A 19,274-nucleotide genomic window follows, 5' to 3' on the forward strand; every position below is an offset into this window, starting at 1 on the left:
CGAAACACAATAAAATAAAAACAACAAAAGTTTTAATGTCACTCACTGACAGCATGTTTACTCACGTGGCCACGTATTAACTAAAAGCCTTACATTTCTACAGAAAAAGTTTCTTTATCTCGCATTGTACAATTGCTACAGTAGTGAAATTAATTTGAAAAAATAGAAAATGACCAATCATCTGGGAATGAACTAGTAAACTCGTCTATTTACAGAATGTTTACCATATCGTTAAGTTTTAAAAGTCACTCAAGTCATTATTCAAAATATGGTAACATTTTCCTATTTTAGGTTCATAGTTATTTATTAAGAGTAGATATAATAATAATAATTATTATTATTTTATGGCCAGCATTGGACCACTTAAGTCGATATAATGGTCAGGTTCTTTTTAAATTCTGTCTCTTCTTCTTGTCCGCCCAATACTTCTTCATTCTTTCCGACCGTTGTTTTCTTTCTTCTTCCGAAACCACTCTTCCTTGTCTCTGATTGTTTGCTCCTATTGGCAGGATGATATTTTTGTCTTTGAGTACTGCAAGCGCCTCTCACTTATTTTCCAAATCTTCTAATGATATTTTCAACCTTCTCATGTCCTCCTTAATCTCTGTAATCCACCTAAAGTCACTCTTGCTATTCCACAGCTTATTGCTTTTTTGCTTATTCTTTTTTCCGGTTGTCTTAAAAGATGTCCAATGAATGAAATTCTTTTCTTTTTAATTATACTTGTCAATGGCTCTATTTCCTTATATACAGTTTTATTTGAGGCCAGTCTCCAAACTCCATCTTTTTTTTTAGCGAATTTCCCATATAGGGAATAAGCTATTACCGTAGTACTCATGGTAAGACCTGGACGCGGGACCGATTTTTTTTTTCGTTTTGAGGTCCCTAGAGGCCAAAAACACCATCCGTTCAAATTCATATATATATATATATATTTATATATTTATATATATATATATGTGTCCGTTAGCACGATAACTCGAGCAAAAATGATCCGATTTTGATAAAATTTGGTACAAACGTGTAAACCTACGTTTATTTGAACGAGTTCGCGATCCAGCATGATCGGACCATGGGAACGGGGGTTTATGGGGGGTTTTATGGGGTAAAAATAGGTTTTTCCCATTTTTGACCCAAAAAACATAAAATTTAGCAATTTCTTTCCAAACCATTTTGTAGAGCTCAAAAAAACAAATAATTTAGTATATTGAAGCGTTATTATGCGCCTAATGGTTACGGAGAAAATTCCAAAAAACTGTAAATTTAAAATTCCCATGTTATTCTTATGGAGAATAAGTAAACTGTTGTAGTTTGCTTGTTTATGAACATATTTTGATCAAATTTGGAAAATGTTTTTATTTCTTACTAACTATTAACATTTTACAAAAAAAAAAAAAAAACAGTTTTACCCTCCCTGATGCAGCAAACCTAAGTACTTGTTATACTAATTCTATTTAAATAGGAAATAAATGTTATATTTTTAAGTAGACATTTTAGTGTAAATCCAATCAGGCAAATGGAAATTCGCTTAGTCTGCAGGTTTGCTGCGGCGGGGGTATTATATTTTCTGTTCGTGCATGTTCTGATGATTCTTCTTTCTATTTTCAGTATTTTATCTATTGCTACAGTGTTGGTAGTTTTAAATATAGTTTCACTTGCATATGTTATTTGTGGACTGCTTTGTAGTGTTTCAATTTTGTTGCTATTGATAGGCATTTATAAATATAATATAATTATACACATGTCAATTTCACTTTTTCTTCTGTCCTCTAGATATCCTTTTTCCAAACAGTAGCCAATGACCAGTCTAGCAGTTCCAACAAAGCCCACCAGAAGGAGTTGCTGAGTCTGATTTCTCCATTGCCGCCCCAGACTGCTAACGGACACACCAAGACAGTCAAGAGGCAGCCTTCCAGTAGCAAAGGTAACAAACCATGAAGGTTTAAGCGTTGACTGTTGAAAACTATAGTTCGGCCGCTTAGATAGCGACCTCCTCTACCATTGGTTAGCATTAGCGTGCAGGTCGCTATCTAAGTGGCCGAACTATACACATTCCATCCCCATCTAAAAGTTGTTTATGACCACCTCCCCCGATTGTAGAGACATCATGATTATCGTGATCGCAGCATAATGGCTGACAGTGGGAACAAGCCTCTTCCGAGGAAATCCCAAGTTAAATGTAATTCCAACCAAAGATCGGAAATATACTTTTCCTATTGTTCTATTCATTCTTAGACTGATTAAAAAATTAGTTTAAATCATTGATTTAGATTGAAAAAAATGTTTTAGGTACAAAAGCCCGCAACAGCATAAGTTTAAATGAAAATGAACATCTTGAGGATGAAGAGCGATCTACTAAGCCAGTTCTTGTGTTGCCGTTTGATATCAACTCTGAACCTATTGTGGGATTGCTGTCTGAGCAGAAGGTAACGTGTTTAATACAGTTTATTAGATTTCTTAAATCTAGAGATAACCAATTACCTGGCCTCATGCCGGATGTAAAGACTGCAACTTGCGGAGTACAATGTATCATTTGACTTCTTCAGCTAAAGTTCAAAGATAATTTCAGTTGTAAAATTCTTCAGTAGAATGTACTTGCCCTAATTTACTGTAATGAAACATTCATACTTCTTGATCAAATCAATTGATTAACATAAACATTAATTGAGGATATTATTGGTGTGTAAATATTGTTTTTGGGTTCAAATCAAATAGGCCCTACTTCATAGTATTTTTTAACATTGAATATTTTTAGTGAATATTATTATGTAATTTTTATAACACCAACGAGTTTACCATAAGTTTACATAATCGTATCCTGCAATCGCAGCTAAATTATTGAGAGCTTATTCCGTGAATGCTGCAAAATCTTGACATCCTCTTGAACTTCCTCCGTGATTGGGAAGACATTATCATCGTATGTCACGATTGCGGCAATATCTTGAACGTCCTCCGCGATCAAAAAGACATGATCGTATCCCGTGGAAATAGAGACAATATACATAAATCGATGAATCTTTTAAGTCTTCCTCTCTCATTCAGACTTGATTATCATCTCCCGCAAACACCGAAATTAAATAACCTAAATCTATATTTATCAAAAATTCTCGGTTTTGATTTTTTTTCTGAGTAGAAAAAATGACAACCGAAAACTGAACCATACCTTGTGATGATTATAATACAAACCATTTGATTTTTTTATCACAGGTGTTGGCAGGAGATCTGACTTCAGGAGAATGTGATGTCCTCATTACTGATGTTGATCACACGGACAGTCAGGAGAAACGGACAAGGTTCTCATTGTCACACGATGATGGCTCTATTGGTGAATATTTTATAATCAGTGTTATTAAATTATTATTTTACTTAGTGCCTCGGTTTGCTTCTGAACATATCTGCAAAATCACATTTTATTTTCTTAACACCTTGATGAATAAACAAAATCCTTAATGTGTTTCAAAATTTAGCAATTTCTTTTTAAACAATTTTTTAGAGCTTAAAAAAAACCAAATAATTTAGTACATTGAAGCGATGTTATGCGCCTAATGGTTAAACGGAGGAATTTCCAAAAATCTATAAATTTAAAATTCTCATGTTATTCTTATGGAGAATAAGTAAACTGTTGTAGTTTGCTTGTTTATGAGATTTTAGTGTAAATCCAGTAAGGCAAATATAAATTCACATAGTCTGCAGGTTTGCTGCGGCGGGGGTATTTTAGTGTCTTTGCAGTGTTAGTTTTTCTTCTGTCTTCTTCGAGTACAGTATTTGTACTGTGGCCTAACTGATTTTTGTTTAAGGTAATCTAGCTGCTATTCAATTACTCTCAAATTTACCCTGACCTGGATCCTTTACTTTGGAAAACTATAATGGGGTACATTAAATCTATGGTTTTACTAAATACAACTTGTTCGGGATTGAGCTGGCCTAGTGGTAGAGCACAGGACTATGGTCCTCAAATTCCCGGGTTTAAATCCCGTCAGTTACCAATGGATTCAATCTAAGTAATAATGTTACAACTCTTTAGGCCTAGTAATGTGTGAAAGGGTTCCGAGCTAGATTCTACGTCCTAGGAAGCTAGGGTGAGACAAAAATAACGCCACCTTGTGTTGTTGTGGCAGGCAACACCAGTGACAATCTGGAGGCAGTGTCCGAGGCAGCATCCAACCACAGCGTTGCCTCGTCACTAGAGCTGGAGCAGGAAGATCAGAACGACAACTTGTCGGACATGGTTTCTGCCAACGTCTCCGGCCGCGGCTCTCCTAACATATCAGGTAATACATAACATCTTTCATCATCCTTCCAGGGCAAACGTTAATTCTAAAAGGATATTAACTTTTGTAAATTAATATTGAAGGAGTCCCTAAGCTTGCACCGAGTGTGTTGCAGAATTGAAGACACAAACTTCTGCACTGTTTGGTGAGCAATTTGATCGTGAAAAATAAGTTTCCAGGAAGATATGTTGTAGGTACTTTTATATGATTTAAAAACACTCATACTTACCACTGGCTGTATTCGTAATTAAAATGACAAATATTTATTAACTATCTATGAATTAACTATGTCTAACTATGTAGACAAGGAAGAGTGGTTTCGCAAGAAGAAAGAAAACAACGGTCAGAAAGAATGAAGAAGTATTGGGCGGACAAGAAGAAGAGACAGAATTTAAAAAGAATCTAACCATTATATTGACTTAAGTGGTCCAATGCTGGCCATAAAATAATAATAATAATAATAATGTATGTATTTATAGGCCTCACCTCTTTTACTTTAGCCTAACTGGGTTTTACTGTAAAATGTTTTCCTTGGTCTAGTGTGCTGCACAATTTGTGGTTTACCAAGTATGAATTTAATTTTATCACTGTGTAGCTTTTTAAATATAGTGTATATTTTTAAGTGTATCATACATATGTTTCAGTTACCCTCTTCCTTAACCCTCCCAGCCTTTTCTCCATTTGTCTTATCCTGAAAGTGACTGCGTTTTAAGTTATTTGAGGCTACAATGTAAGTTTGTCAGCATGTAAATTTTAGTTGGATAAGATTTAATTTTTTTGTTTTAGTTTAATTTGTATTCAAAAATTTTTTATGTGCGTTTGTGAAATGTATGTGTGGTGACAAGGACTGTGTTCTCTCTATTTTCAACAAATCCTTTTTGTTGTCAGGCATAAAAATTATGATCAATATAACAATATTGTATGATAATAATAAAAGATGACAAAGGAATCCAGTCAAGAATATGTTAAAAATATTGGATAGAATTTCAGATAAGGAGTTGGAGCTAGTGTAATGAAAATGAAAATCTTTCCTTATCGCAAAGTGTCTTAATTTTACTTAAAAATCAAGTAAACACACATGTATTCATACAAGTTGATGGCTAAATTTTTGTTTTTATAAACAAAAGTCTACAATATTCATGGAGTGCTGATCTGGTTACTAAGAGCATTATTCTGAAATAAGAAAACATCACAGTTGTATTACTCCTGTTCCCCAAGAGAATCAGACCATTGAGGAGCACTACTGAATTAAATCAAATTGAAATTAGGCTACAAGGATATATTTATCTGAAACAACAGTATTTAACCAATTTACTAAATATAAATAACCAGGCTATTGAACATTTTGGACCATAATTGGCATGCTCTGTCACAGGTAGAGACACACCTTCATCGCAGATGACAGAAGGCGACGGAGGAGCAGAAGAGCCTAGACAACCGCTGGAGTTTGTACCTCCCCCCACCACTGCCAAGCAGAGTCGCTTTGACCTGGACGACAAATTCGGCAAATTCCAAATAAAAAAGCTCATGGAAGGTAACAATTAATGTTAATTCTTTCCCTACTTGTCATAGGCCCGATGAACAAATTTTGTTATAACTGTCAGCAAAAAATATATTTTGGAAAATGCTCATGACAAAATGATTTTTGTTGATATTTTATACAGTTAGGATGTAAGTAGATTATAATCTAATCATATAGGTTGAGTAAATAATTAATTTGCTTGATCAGGAACGCATAAAAGACCTCACCTTCTCCCTTCAAAATAGGCTTCCAAAATGGATTTTCTCTCTTCCACACAATGTCCTACCCATAATCCAAGGTCACAATGTCTAGATTACAACTTATAGACTCGTAATTAATTATTTACCCATCCTGATTTTAGATTGTGCCAAGGATAATTGGGCCTGAAAATGATTGGCTCAGTCAATTTCAAGCACAATCAAGGGGTTTCTGTCATTATGCCAAGTCAAAGTCATACAGGGTGACACAAAGGAACTGGACGTTTTTTAAATAAGTAGTACTCAGTAGTTAAAAGGAATAAAATGGTTTTAATACTGTACATAGTGAGGTAAACATTTGCCATTTGTTACAAAACAGTCATTTTTTGAAAATGACGTCATGCTTATGGCGGCCATGTACTTCTCTACAAATGTTCATTCTTGTCTGAAAATCATCTGAAACTCTGAAACTCGGGTCAGGAGGTCTTGTTCAATGCAATTGATACCTTCTGTGATTGCCAACTTCAAATCCTCTAGGGTGCGTGGTTTGTGAACATAAACAGGCTCCTTGGTGGTTTCTTTCTTGTTATATTCCCAGTCGTTCGGAACCCTGAAACCCATCTTAATAACGTATTTTGGCTTGGAACCGTTCCATGGCGTTCAATATTAAAATTTCGACTGAATTCCCGCTGGATTTGTCGACGGATTCACCATTTTGGACCAAAGTATCGTATGCGAAAACACGATGGTCTAGGGTCCACTGAGCCATTTCAACAAAAATGGCAAGCCTCACTGAAGGTAATAACATAACCTCAATCTTCCTACTACGTGAGGCAACAATGGGACAGCTGTTTAAAAAACGTCCGGTTTCCTTGATGTCACCCTGTATAATCGCTCTGTGATGTTTAAGTTTGTTTTCCCAAAGAGCTATTTTGAGCTATTTCAGTAAGACCTTAAAACTACAGCTAACCTATTATTTAATAAAATCAAATCAAAATATTCTTCATTTGTAGTTTTGTCAAGAAATAACAATGACCTCATTTAATGTCTCTGTTGTAATTTACAATGACAAATTCCAGATACTGAATTATGATAGCCTACGCTTCCAAATTTATGATAGACTACTCCCTGGTGATTCTGCTACAGGAATGTTGTTTTGTATGTAGGTGGAGATGAGACAGTCTCCCTAGTCAGTGACACTTGGAGTACGGATGTGTTGGCTAGTGACAGTGAGACTATAGAACAGCCCCCACCTCCAGATCCCCCTGTGCAGACACTGCCTGGACCACAGGTGAATATAAAATCAAAAGTACATTTTTTCTGTAATATGGATTCAAAACGCATTGAGTAACCTCACAAAATTCAATTAGTGTCCATGAAATACAAGACTATTATAACATCATCTGCGGTCACTGTAATCACGTGAACATCTTCCATGGTCTCTGAGATTGCGAGAGATGTTCCCAAAGGCACCGCTAGTGTGGGAGTTGTCTACAACGGCACCGCAAATGGGGGAGATGTTAAAGATGGCGTCGACTTCGCTGGACATGTTCACGATGGGGTCAAGTTCACGGATACAGTCATTATAGGCATTGTTTCATGTAAATACATTAAAGTATTTGTGATTGCTAAATTTAATTCTGATTTTCTACTGGTAATCAAATCAGGCCTAAAACCCTCAACAGTTAAAAAAATGCAGCATCATCCAGTTTAAATATCTTATTATTTTGTGATTAGCTAGTGGGGTTTTTTAATAAAACTGATGTTGCACGGTTAAATTTCAAATAGCCCATGAATTTTTTGGGTGAACGGTTTTTGTTGCTTATCTATAATATTAATATGCAAGCATGTTTCTTTAAAACCTTTTTTCTCAGATTGTGTTCATAGCAGGGAAAATCTACGCAGATATAAAGATATTTTACTGTAGATGTGCAGAATACCTTTATAAATAAAAATAGGCTAAACAATAAGAAAAAAAAAATACTTGGGCCTTATGGGTTGCCATGCTGGTGACGAAATAACAACAGAATACAAACAGAAAATCTAAACAAATGGAAGAAATTCCAAATCACATGTTTGATAATTACAGCGTAGGGTGAAAATAGAGAAGTCTGTACATTACATATTTTTGTTTGAGTTTTCAACCACTGGACAACCTCTAATTTAATATATTTTCCATTCTTGGTTTACATGTAACGGTGCAATAATTATTTAAAATCTATTTCGTTTGTATTTTTTGCAATTTGCTAGAATTTTTAGTTAAGGCTTTTAACTAATTAGAAGTTCTTTTGTTGCACTGCAATACAGATCCTGTTCCTAAAAATCAGCCCCTAATCGCCCCAAACCAAAAACACTATCATGTCCATCCTTGCGTGTAAAGTACTCATGTCCCTAGTTTCTGACGTGAATGAATTACAGCTGCTGGATGTGTCGGAGACCGCCAGTGAGGCGTGGAGCACCGACGTTGTTGCGTCTGACTCCGAACGTCTCACGGAGGTGGACACTGACGATACAGCAAGTGTGGCCAGGTAACACAATTAACATTTTACAATTATACAGTACAACTTTTAACTATCCTAACTCCAATCATCTGGATCGTCAACTATCGAGATCACCTCAATGAGAAATTTTTAAAAATCGGCAAGATTGATTATCTGAATGTGGTCCTGCCCCAATTTATCTGAATAGTTGGAGTTGTACTGTATCTAATATTTTTTTTATTATTAAAACTATGATAGGTTACAATCCCAGTTTCTTTCACACAAATTTGGCAAAATTGCACCGATCCCTTAATTTCTATGGTTTTAAGCGAAACAAGGATTTCCGATGGGAAAAAATATAATGGATTAATAAAATTTAATTTTGAAGCCGGGTCAAACACCAAAGTCTGTATCAATCAGCGTTTAATTCACCTTAATGTAGTTTGAATTAAAACAAGAATACGTTATGGTACTCGGATGAATGTTATAGATCAAGTTCAATTTGTTTTACTTGGATCGAACCCCAAAGTCTATGTTTACCATTGATTAATCTTGATGTTGTACTGTCCAGGTCAGACGATACTGCACGGTCGGAAGTTGAAAGCAGAGGTGACTCGGAAGTGGTGGAAGAAATACCTACAGGCCCAAGTGAGTTGTTAAAATAATGTCTAATGTAGTTATGTTTGGTTAGTTAAAAGTCTTAATTAAACTACCTTATATAAACTGTTGTATAAACTCGACTCAAGCGGTAATCTCAAGCTCATAAACCTCTATTATTATACAGAATAGGTTCATTGTCTGGATTAAAATACCTTAATTTAAAAAATAAAACAATAAAATTAAAATTAAATCTAAATTAAGAAAATTTAGTGATAAAACTTTTCTTGAAACCAAAAGGGTGTTATAAAATCTACAGTTAAATTAAAGGCTCTTTGAATTCACTTCTTTTATAATTGACATTATTTGCATTTAAACATCGTATAGCTTGCAGACAGCACATTGTACAGCTCAGAATAGAGTGGATTTTTTGGAAGGACAAAGCAATGACTGAGAAATTTAAACATGTTTCAATTCTAAGTATTATACTTTTGGTTGATTTGAATGGTTTCTGGTAGCTGAATGAATGTAATTTATTGCCTAGCCTACTTCGAAAATGAACACTGTTAGAGTTTGTATTTTAGTATGTTTTTGTTGCATGAACTATGTAGATGATTGTTGGTCAAAATAAGGATAATGTGTTTTTCTAAATATTGATTTTGCTCTGTTGGCTTTGCCCTTTAAGTTTAACATAACAATCACAACATTACAATGGTTTTCTAGTCTTCCGTCAAATACCACCTGTGTCTCCCAGTAAGGTGGAGGTTCCTCATCCTGTGTGGAATGTGACAGGCAAGGGAGGGGGGAAGGCTGACTACAGACGACGCACCGTGGAATACGTCGACTCCAACCTGCACTCATACAAGCAAGGTTAGTATACACTCAGCTCCTTGCATAACGAAACTGGGATGACTCTAAGGGGGTTTTACCGTTGTCGAGAGGTATCAAAATTAGAAAATAAAGTCTACAAAGTTAATGAAAATTAAAACTTTAATCTTTTACCTAATGTAATTAATATCGTGTTCATAAAATTTTTGGTAATTCAATGAAAAATGCATATTCAGTGGAGTGCCTTAAAACAGTTGATCTTACAGAAAATATTAAGTTCCTTGGCACTCTGTTGGATAGAAAACGTTCTTGGTCTAGTCATGTAAATGAGGTCTGTTCTAATGTTGTTCAGCAGTCTCTGCTCCAAACAGGTTGTCTGTGTGGGATTTAAAACCACTTAATTCAATTTCTTTGGTTCATTCGTATATTGGGTAGGACTTTAAATATATGGGGCGACAACAAATACAAATAACATTAGACATAAAAAGCTTTATAAATTTAAATATTTCTGGGCTGAGCAATGATTTATTGTTTCAAATGTTTTAATATTACCTTTTTTGTGCAAGGATTTTCTAATTTTAAGTTTTGTTCCATTGTACTATTTTTTTCTTAGATAATATATGCTTAATTTTAAGTAGGTAATTATGCTTTTGAACATTTACGTATAGGCCTACTCAAAATGTAAATTATACGAATGAATTAAGATGTTTAGTAACTAGGCCTAGCTATTTGTTAGCTTTTTTTGACAAACTGTTTTTTCAAAATTATTTTCTATGTTCCAATTTTTCTCAGGACCACCTAATGAAGGTGCGTCGTCAGACAAGCCGCCAGAGCTGAAGCCAGCGTTGGTTGCGTCGACACACGCCATTGTCAACACTCTGGGACCTCGGACACCACAGGCTCAGTCGCAGTCGCAGTCACAGTCACAATCTCAGACACAGTCGCATTCAAGGGGTGGGCAGTTCAAGGTGGCTCACACTGCCAGCCAAGAGGTAACACGGCGGTTAATTATAAATTTTTTAAATTTTTACACATGTTTTGCTAAAGTTAACGTAACATCTAATTTTACATTTGTTAAATCTGTTTGGAATCTCCTTTGCAGTGATACTAAGTAAAGCTTAGTCCCAATCCGTCCTGCATCGACTAAAGCATGGTTATATAAGCAGAAAGGTCGGATAACATGAGAAAAATATTGTAAAGATGCTGAAAATTATAATAATTAAGTTTTTCTGTTTTCAAACCTATTCAAGACCTTGAAGTAGTGAAAATTCTTATGTTTGGTTTAATCTTCATTTACCTGCATTTATTGTTTTTACACCAGCTTCTAAATCTGTAACATCACTAAATGTCTGAATACAACATTGTTGTCCAGGTGTCTGTGGAGGAGGTAGACGCGGCCACCAACGCTGCAACTGTATGTCTAAGCACAGTTAGTCTTGCGTCAACTAGCAGCAGCGGCAGCAGCTCAGAGCCTAGGCACAAAACACCAGGTAACCCCATCTACATCCCATCTACTGTAAATCGAATATCTGTAGCCTATTTTTTTATTTAAAAGAAGATAGATGAACGAGCCACCCACAGATAAAATCTGGAATTCTATCTTCTCCCTTAGTTTGTGTTACTGAAATAGTTTTTGTGACATAAAAGATGATATAGCTACAATAAGTTGTCCTATCAGTTTCACTTGGCTGAAAAGTTGTCGGATCTGATATAAATCTATAATTAAGTAAAGCGCTCTCTGTTGGAGGCTAAATTTATTACCTGGCCACAACTTCAACATGGGAATGGCATGCCCAGTTCTATCAACAGTTTAACATCTATGTGAGTTGTTTCAGAGTTGTGTTCGCCAGCCACTCCGCTGGTGTTGAATGGCTCCGTTGTGATGATGGAGACTCCGCCAAGCTCCGTTGCCAAACCACTAGTCTCCACTGGAGCCATACCTAAAAGCATCAGCTTCGACAAGACTGCTGAGCGAGGAGATAAGGTTAGTGAATTGTAAAACACATCTCAAACTGTGGGTCCATGTATTTAGGGAGTATATGGACAAATCTTTGGTCTTCGTTTTGAAGTAGGTTCAGATAGAATTGTTCTCTTTGGTAGAAGGATCTTTAAGAAAGTATCCTCCGTTTGATCTCTGTGTGAAGTAGAGGGGGTAGCACGGCCATTCTTGTACAGATGGGCTGTAGGTTAGTCAGTATTCTAAAATGTTTAGGCTGTCGAAAATGGAGCACGCCTTCAGGTTCAAATGTCTTGTATGAATACCTCATGGTGAAGTTTGTCAGGATGAATTGTTAAAATATAAAATGTGCTCCATTATTGACAGCACGAAACAGCTGTAGTCGTTGTAAACTACCTAGGATCGTTTTGACAGTAACCAGGTAATTCCAACCTATCCTAAGTCAACAATAATAGCTTAATTTAACTTCTCACATATATTATATGAGTATATAATGTTAATTTTCTCTCCTTGTTCCAGAGTGTTATATTAATTCAATATTTAGGACTATCACAAAAATGAATGCACTAAATATTATTTAGTAGTTGTACTAAGACTCATAAGTTGTGAAATATTTACAGGAATCTCTCGATGAAGATGGGAAGCAAAAAAGAAGGTTTTTCAGAAACTTTAAACTTCCGTTTACAAACAGACGAGGAAGTAGAAGGGAGGACATGTCAAGGTAAACACTTAAAAAAAACTGTCACCGTTTGATTTCACTTGATTCATAAGGGAAAATAGCTTTCCAGTTTATAATTATTGTCCTAACAATCCTAAATTTGATGGGTAAAAGAACAGAAAGAGTGCTTGTTATGTTTCAAAACTGGACTGAGCAACACCGTGATCATCAGGCTTATCAATGGTTTTGGCTAAAGAAACAGCTGATCTTAATCAGTACGAAAACACTCTTCTACTTGAAAATTTGCACCTTGGGTACACACATTTGGACCTTTATCTGAGACAAGTATCTTAGACGATGACAAAGTATTGATTTGGTTCTTCTTTTACATGTTATTTGAATTTTCGTGAGTATTTTAATTCAATCACAAAAAAAAACTCTTCTATGAATGAACTTGAATCTTCTAAACGTTAGAAGGAATGTATATTTTCTGAGGTCGGGATTTCTGTATTTATATTTTAGAGTTTTCTCTGCAACCAACCAGTTGACGCTGAGTTACGTGTAGCCCGTTACTGGATTTTGTAGCAAGGTAGCCGTACTGCTAATCCACTGACGCTTAGTAGTAACACTCGTGCCGTCCGGCCAACGGTGGAATTTGGTTGCTCAGTTAATAAAAAATGTGTTAAGTAACTAATAGAAAAAATATTCTGGTTGATACAATTTAGTTTAATATGACTCACTATTACTAAACTATTGACTTTGAAGGGGCAAATTCAGTCCTGATATTTGTTGGATGCAATTTTCTCTAGGACACAGACACTTTAAATGGTAGCATTATATGATGATCTTGTAACAAAACCACCCTGGGCATTTTACTCATCCCACAATAATCTTACATTTTTTATTTGAGTTAATTGCAAAACTAGATCCCTTATCTGTGTTATAGTGTTTTATAATATTGTTATATTTTAGGGGTTTGTTAATTTAATTTTTCTTGTAAAGGTATGAAGGAGAAGGAGATGTAGTAAGATTACGCAGAGGTCATTCAGAGGACAGCCATCCACACTGTAATGGTGAGTGAGGTTAACTTTCAGTATATCTTTGTATGGTTGACACAAAACATCTTTGAGCTCAAATAATAAAGAGTGTTATTGGACAGGTAAACACATCTGAGGATATTTTTTTTATAAAATCAAAGATTGTGTAAATAAATCCACAAAGCAAAGATCTGCACTCAAACTGAAGCAGAGACCAGTAAAACCATGGATTGCCCATGACTTGGTGCTAAAAATAAGGGATGTGGAAAAATTGAGCGAGTTAGTTAGGATACAATCCCTTTAATACAGATTTGATTTCAAAAAAATGACAATAGTTGACAGCTGATTCAGAGAGTGTGTATGTGGAGGGGAGGGGGAAGCGGAAAGCGATCTGGGTTGTTAGGGGTTGGGGGGGAGGTCAATCTGATAGTTATCTACTTGTTCTAATGTCATTTGTCATAATTCTGCTAGTGCCGTCGAATCATGAAGTTCCTTTATTTTTTCCCATGTTTTCTAAGTTTCTCATTTCTTTCTTTTTTACAATAGTATATGACTCACTCCAACGCACGGGTTCACACATGTGGGATTATCTTTGTTTAGTTTTAGATATAACACTTAAAACTTTTTTATTGTACATATTATATTCTGTAAAAATTGTTTATTTTATTCAAAATAAAGAAATTTTGTTTGATTTGATTAAGCTCCAAAGCTGACATAGGTGATCATGAGCATAACAACAACAAAACTGAAAATTGTGCTTGATTCGTGCTGCAAATACTGTGGTTTAAGATACCGTCTCTATCCAGTAATCAGTCTTAAATATGGAGGGTTTGTATCCCATCTCAATAGGGTGGGATGGGCTACAAGCGATGTAATGGAGTTGGAACGCATGGGTACAGAGCTTTTTTCAAAAGCCTTATAAATTAATAGTAAACCGTGTTACTTGCGTTTTATATTTTGTGATAAACTATCTTTTATTGTGTTCTTACTAAAACATATAATGTTCTCAATGGTTTTTTTATCAGTTATGGCTGGGTTTATGTACTAAAGTATATTTTCTGGATACTGTCCTATGTTATGTGAAGACTGGATTTCATTGCTAATCCAAAATATTTGTGAGGACTCGTTTTTTTACTGATTCTGCTAGAATATTCTAGAATGATTTTCAGATGAGCTAAATTCCTGTATGTTTGGCAGACACTTCAGACGACATACTGGCCAAGTACCGTCGGAAAGTGAGTGTGGGCGAGGAGGCCAAGGCGAAGGCCAAGGATAGAGAGGCGGAGAGTGAGGCGAGAGACGCAAGTGATGACGAACGTCTCACGATCGACCCCAGCCACGTGGAGGCCTCGTATGCCTTCAGAGACGCCAAGAAGAAACTACGGCTAGTATTGAGCACTGCGGACCTGCAACAAGTACCCGATGGCATGCCCTCCATGGTATGTAGAGTGTAAATAGGCTAGTTAGTAACTCTGTGGATTTCACTAGTCATGAGTTTATATGATTCTTATTTGACATCTTAGTTAAAATTGAGTAATAAGTTCATCTAGTCATAGTGGTTTTAAAACTTGTTTGTTTTTCCTATGTCCATTCAATAATATGGTGTTGTGGAGTTCACATGATTTGTATTAAACTTTTGAACTAAAGTAAAGATTACAGTAGTCAGGGTGTCTAGTAGTCGGGAAAATCGGGAAAGTCGGGAATTAGTCTTGAATTTCAAAATGGTCTTGAAAGTCGGGATTTAGTCTTAAATTTGATTTCAAAGTCGGGAATTTTCGTGATTTTGCCGCGATCGTCGTCTTGCGTTTACGTGACTGCAAAAGCCAATGATGATGTCTACACGGCCTCGGGAAATGTTCACGATTTTGCCGCAATAGTTGACGACGACGATGACGTTTCCGTGACCGCGGGAGATGACGATGACGTTTCCGTGACCGCGGGAGATGACGATGACGTTTCCGTGACCGCGGGAGACGACGATGACGATTCCGTGACCGCGGGAGACGACGATGACGATTCCGTGACCGCGGGAGACGACGATGATATCTGCTCGGCCGCGGGAAATGTTCATGAGTTTGTCGCGATCGCGGACGACGACGATGACGTTTCCGTGACCGCGGGAGATGACAATGACGTTTCCGTGACCGCGGGAGATAACGATGACGTTTCCGTGACCGCGGGAGACGACGATGACGATTCCGTGACCGCGGGAGACGACGATGATATCTGCTCGGCCGCGGGAAACGTTCATGAGTTTGTCGCGATCGCGGGAGATGACGATGACGTTTCCGTGACCGCGGGAGATGACGATGACGTTTCCGTGACCGCGGGAGACGACTATGACGATTCCGTGACCGCGGGAGACGACGATGACGATTCCGTGACCGCGGGAGACGACGATGATATCTGCTCGGCCGCGGAAAATGTTAATGAGTTTGTCGCGATCGCGGACGACGACGATGACGTTTCCGTGACCGCGGGAGATGACAATGACGTTTCCGTGACCGCGGGAGATAACGATGACGTTTCCGTGACCGCGGGAGACAATGATGCGTGACCGCGGGAGACGACGATGATATCTGCTTGGCCGCGGGAAACGTTCATGAGTTTGTCGCGATCGCGGGAGATGACGATGACGTTTCCGTGACCGCGGGAGACGACGATGACGATTCCGTGACCGCGGTAGACGACGATGATATCTGCTCGGCCGCGGGAAATGTTCATGATTTTGTCGCGATCGCGGGAGATGACGATGACGTTTCCGTGACCGCGGGAGATAACGATGACGTTTCCGTTACCGCGGGAGACGACGATGACGATTCCGTGACCGCGGGAGACGACTATGATATATGCTCGGCCGCGGGAAATGTTAATGAGTTTGTCGCGATCGCGGACGACGACGATGACGTTTCCGTGACCGCGGGAGATGACAATGACGTTTCCGTGACCGCGGGAGATAACGATGACGTTTCCGTGACCGCGGGAGACAATGATGCGTGACCGCGGGAGACGACGATGATATCTGCTTGGCCGCGGGAAACGTTCATGAGTTTGTCGCGATCGCGGGAGATGACGATGACGTTTCCGTGACCGCGGGAGATAACGATGACGTTTCCGTGACCGCGGGAGACGACGATGACGATTCCGTGACCGCGGTAGACGACGATGATATCTGCTCGGCCGCGGGAAATGTTCATGATTTTGTCGCGATCGCGGGAGATGACGATGACGTTTCCGTGACCGCGGGAGATAACGATGACGTTTCCGTTACCGCGGGAGACGACGATGACGATTCCGTGACCGCGGGAGACGACGATGATATCTGCTCGGCCGCGGAAAATGTTAATGAGTTTGTCGCGATCGCGGACGACGACGATGACGTTTCCGTGACCGCGGGAGATGACAATGACGTTTCCGTGACCGCGGGAGATAACGATGACGTTTCCGTGACCGCGGGAGACAATGATGCGTGACCGCGGGAGACGACGATGATATCTGCTTGGCCGCGGGAAACGTTCATGAGTTTGTCGCGATCGCGGGAGATGACGATGACGTTTCCGTGACCGCGGGAGATAACGATGACGTTTCCGTGACCGCGGGAGACGACGATGACGATTCCGTGACCGCGGTAGACGACGATGATATCTGCTCGGCCGCGGGAAATGTTCATGATTTTGTCGCGATCGCGGGAGATGACGATGACGTTTCCGTGACCGCGGGAGATAACGATGACGTTTCCGTTACCGCGGGAGACGACGATGACGATTCCGTGACCGCGGGAGACGACTATGATATATGCTCGGCCGCGGGAAATGTTCATGAGTTTGTCGCGATCGCGGACGACGACGATGACGTTTCCGTGACCGCGGGAGATGACGATGACGTTTCCGTGACCGCGGGAGACGACGATGATGTCTACACGGCCGCGGGAAATGTTCATGATCTTGCCGCGATCGCGGACGATGACGATGACGTTTCTGAGACAGCGGGAGACGACGATGATGTCATTGATGTCTACAAGGCCGCGGGAAATGTTCATGATTTTGCCGTGATCGCGGACGACGACGATCACGTTGCTGTAACCGCTGCAGTCAATGATGATGTCTAAACGTACGGAACATGGAAGATTTCATGAAAAAAAAACAAATTTGCTAGTTAGAATTTTTTATTGCTGCATTATTTCTTTACTTGAAAACACCACATTATCATAATACTACTTTATGACAAAGACAGGGGTTGGTGTAGTATTATTCAGAAAATTTGGTTAAGCTATAAAAATTGGTATCAGTATCAAGAATCGAGAATCGATACATTTTTGTATCAATACGCACTAATTGTTGAAAAAACTAGTCTTGAAAAATCTGGAATTAGTCTTGAAAAGTCTGGAATTAGTCTTGAATTTTATAATGGAAACAAACTAGACACCCTGAGTAGTTCTAGTGATTGTAGTATTAACACTTTTTTCATATATGCCCATTCAATAATATGGATTTAAAGAGTGTAAATGATTTTTTGTGACTTTGAGCTGAAGTTGATTATTTACCTATGACCCTTAAAAAGGAGCCTGATGGATTGGGAAATGTAAACAATATTTAAATTATGAAAAAGACACCATGTTAACATGAGCAAGAAAAACAATGTATTGAAAAAGTAAACAGAATAAAATAATAACATGATAAATATACACATATGATAAATACAGGTCAAGGGGGAAAAGTCTTCAACAGAGCCGATTCTATGATACAGTAGAGTCCTACTATTGACTATTCCGAACCTGGGACCAAACCCTGTTCGGATCAGCGAAAATTTAGAATTAGGGAATTTATTTAATAATAGGAATAGGAACATACTATATTTAAAAAAAAAATTAAAGGCTATTGAGTCGCAATCATAGTTGACGTTTGAATAGTTGAAGACTGTAAATATTTACTTTCAAACCCTCCCATTCACACATATAATCTCGTTGCTTGGGTACTTAATTATTATACTGACCCCACCTAATAATATGGTGGCGTAGTCCTTTAATCCAGCTACCAGGAAGTGACGAATTGTGGATATTTACAGGCATGCACTGTGGATGCGATACTCCCTGGTGTGGATTAACGTCCGCACTAGTGAGTACTACGGCAACACCTTAATAATTTGTTAAAAGAAACAGAATTCAGCCAGCTTCCCTAAGAATTTTAGAGCCCAATGGCTCATAAATATACAGACAAATGTTACATTGCAAAACGCCTGATATTTTGATCTAGTTTAAGAACTTTTCAGTGAATAGGCCTATATAGACAAGAAAAATATTAAGTGGTATAAACGCTTGCAGAAAAACGCATGGAGCCAGAAAGAAAATGAATTGGTCGCATTCCTACAGCTTCAGCTGGCTGAGGCTATTAATCTGCAAGACCGAGCTTTGATTGCTCATCTTCACGAGACTCTGAGATGTGTTAGGCTGTTTGACAGCCAAGGGTAAGTGCTTGTTGTTAGAAATATTCATAGCTGTTTAAATTAGAAAATGCTACTGCACCAAAGTCAGTAAATTTCTATATTTGAACTTTGTTATTATTTTCTAGTTATTTACAACAGTGGCATTATACCGTATTTGTTGTACGTTACGTAGTACTGGAAAGCTTTAAGGACAAGCAATTCATTCTGTTTGGAAGTGGTACGGTACAATTCTGATCTTTGTACCATCACGGTACGGAATTGTTCCAAAAAAAGTTTTTTTGGTAC

At 38.0% G+C, this 19,274-nt stretch overlaps 1 protein-coding gene across 1 annotated transcript in view; it reads left to right on the top strand.

The window, feature by feature from the left end:
• Window positions 1–19,274, top strand: part of LOC128992703 (receptor-mediated endocytosis protein 6 homolog) — a 41,014-nt gene that overhangs the window by 14,254 nt on the left and 7,486 nt on the right. The window contains exons 9-24 of the mRNA XM_054416421.1: window positions 1,774–1,924; window positions 2,290–2,426; window positions 3,208–3,325; window positions 4,119–4,271; window positions 5,647–5,805; window positions 7,157–7,281; window positions 8,409–8,518; window positions 9,042–9,118; window positions 9,791–9,937; window positions 10,688–10,887; window positions 11,268–11,385; window positions 11,731–11,879; window positions 12,473–12,573; window positions 13,513–13,583; window positions 14,745–14,986; window positions 18,868–19,010. Of these exons, the coding sequence (XP_054272396.1) occupies window positions 1,774–1,924; window positions 2,290–2,426; window positions 3,208–3,325; window positions 4,119–4,271; window positions 5,647–5,805; window positions 7,157–7,281; window positions 8,409–8,518; window positions 9,042–9,118; window positions 9,791–9,937; window positions 10,688–10,887; window positions 11,268–11,385; window positions 11,731–11,879; window positions 12,473–12,573; window positions 13,513–13,583; window positions 14,745–14,986; window positions 18,868–19,010 (2,201 nt within the window). The remainder of the gene's footprint in view (window positions 1–1,773; window positions 1,925–2,289; window positions 2,427–3,207; window positions 3,326–4,118; window positions 4,272–5,646; window positions 5,806–7,156; window positions 7,282–8,408; window positions 8,519–9,041; window positions 9,119–9,790; window positions 9,938–10,687; window positions 10,888–11,267; window positions 11,386–11,730; window positions 11,880–12,472; window positions 12,574–13,512; window positions 13,584–14,744; window positions 14,987–18,867; window positions 19,011–19,274) is intronic.

The sequence above is a fragment of the Macrosteles quadrilineatus genome, unplaced genomic scaffold, assembly GCF_028750875.1.
Source record: "Macrosteles quadrilineatus isolate MER2022 unplaced genomic scaffold, UCM_ALF_1.0 Scaffold_4__1_contigs__length_99947679, whole genome shotgun sequence".
Lineage (NCBI taxonomy): Eukaryota > Metazoa > Arthropoda > Insecta > Hemiptera > Cicadellidae > Macrosteles > Macrosteles quadrilineatus.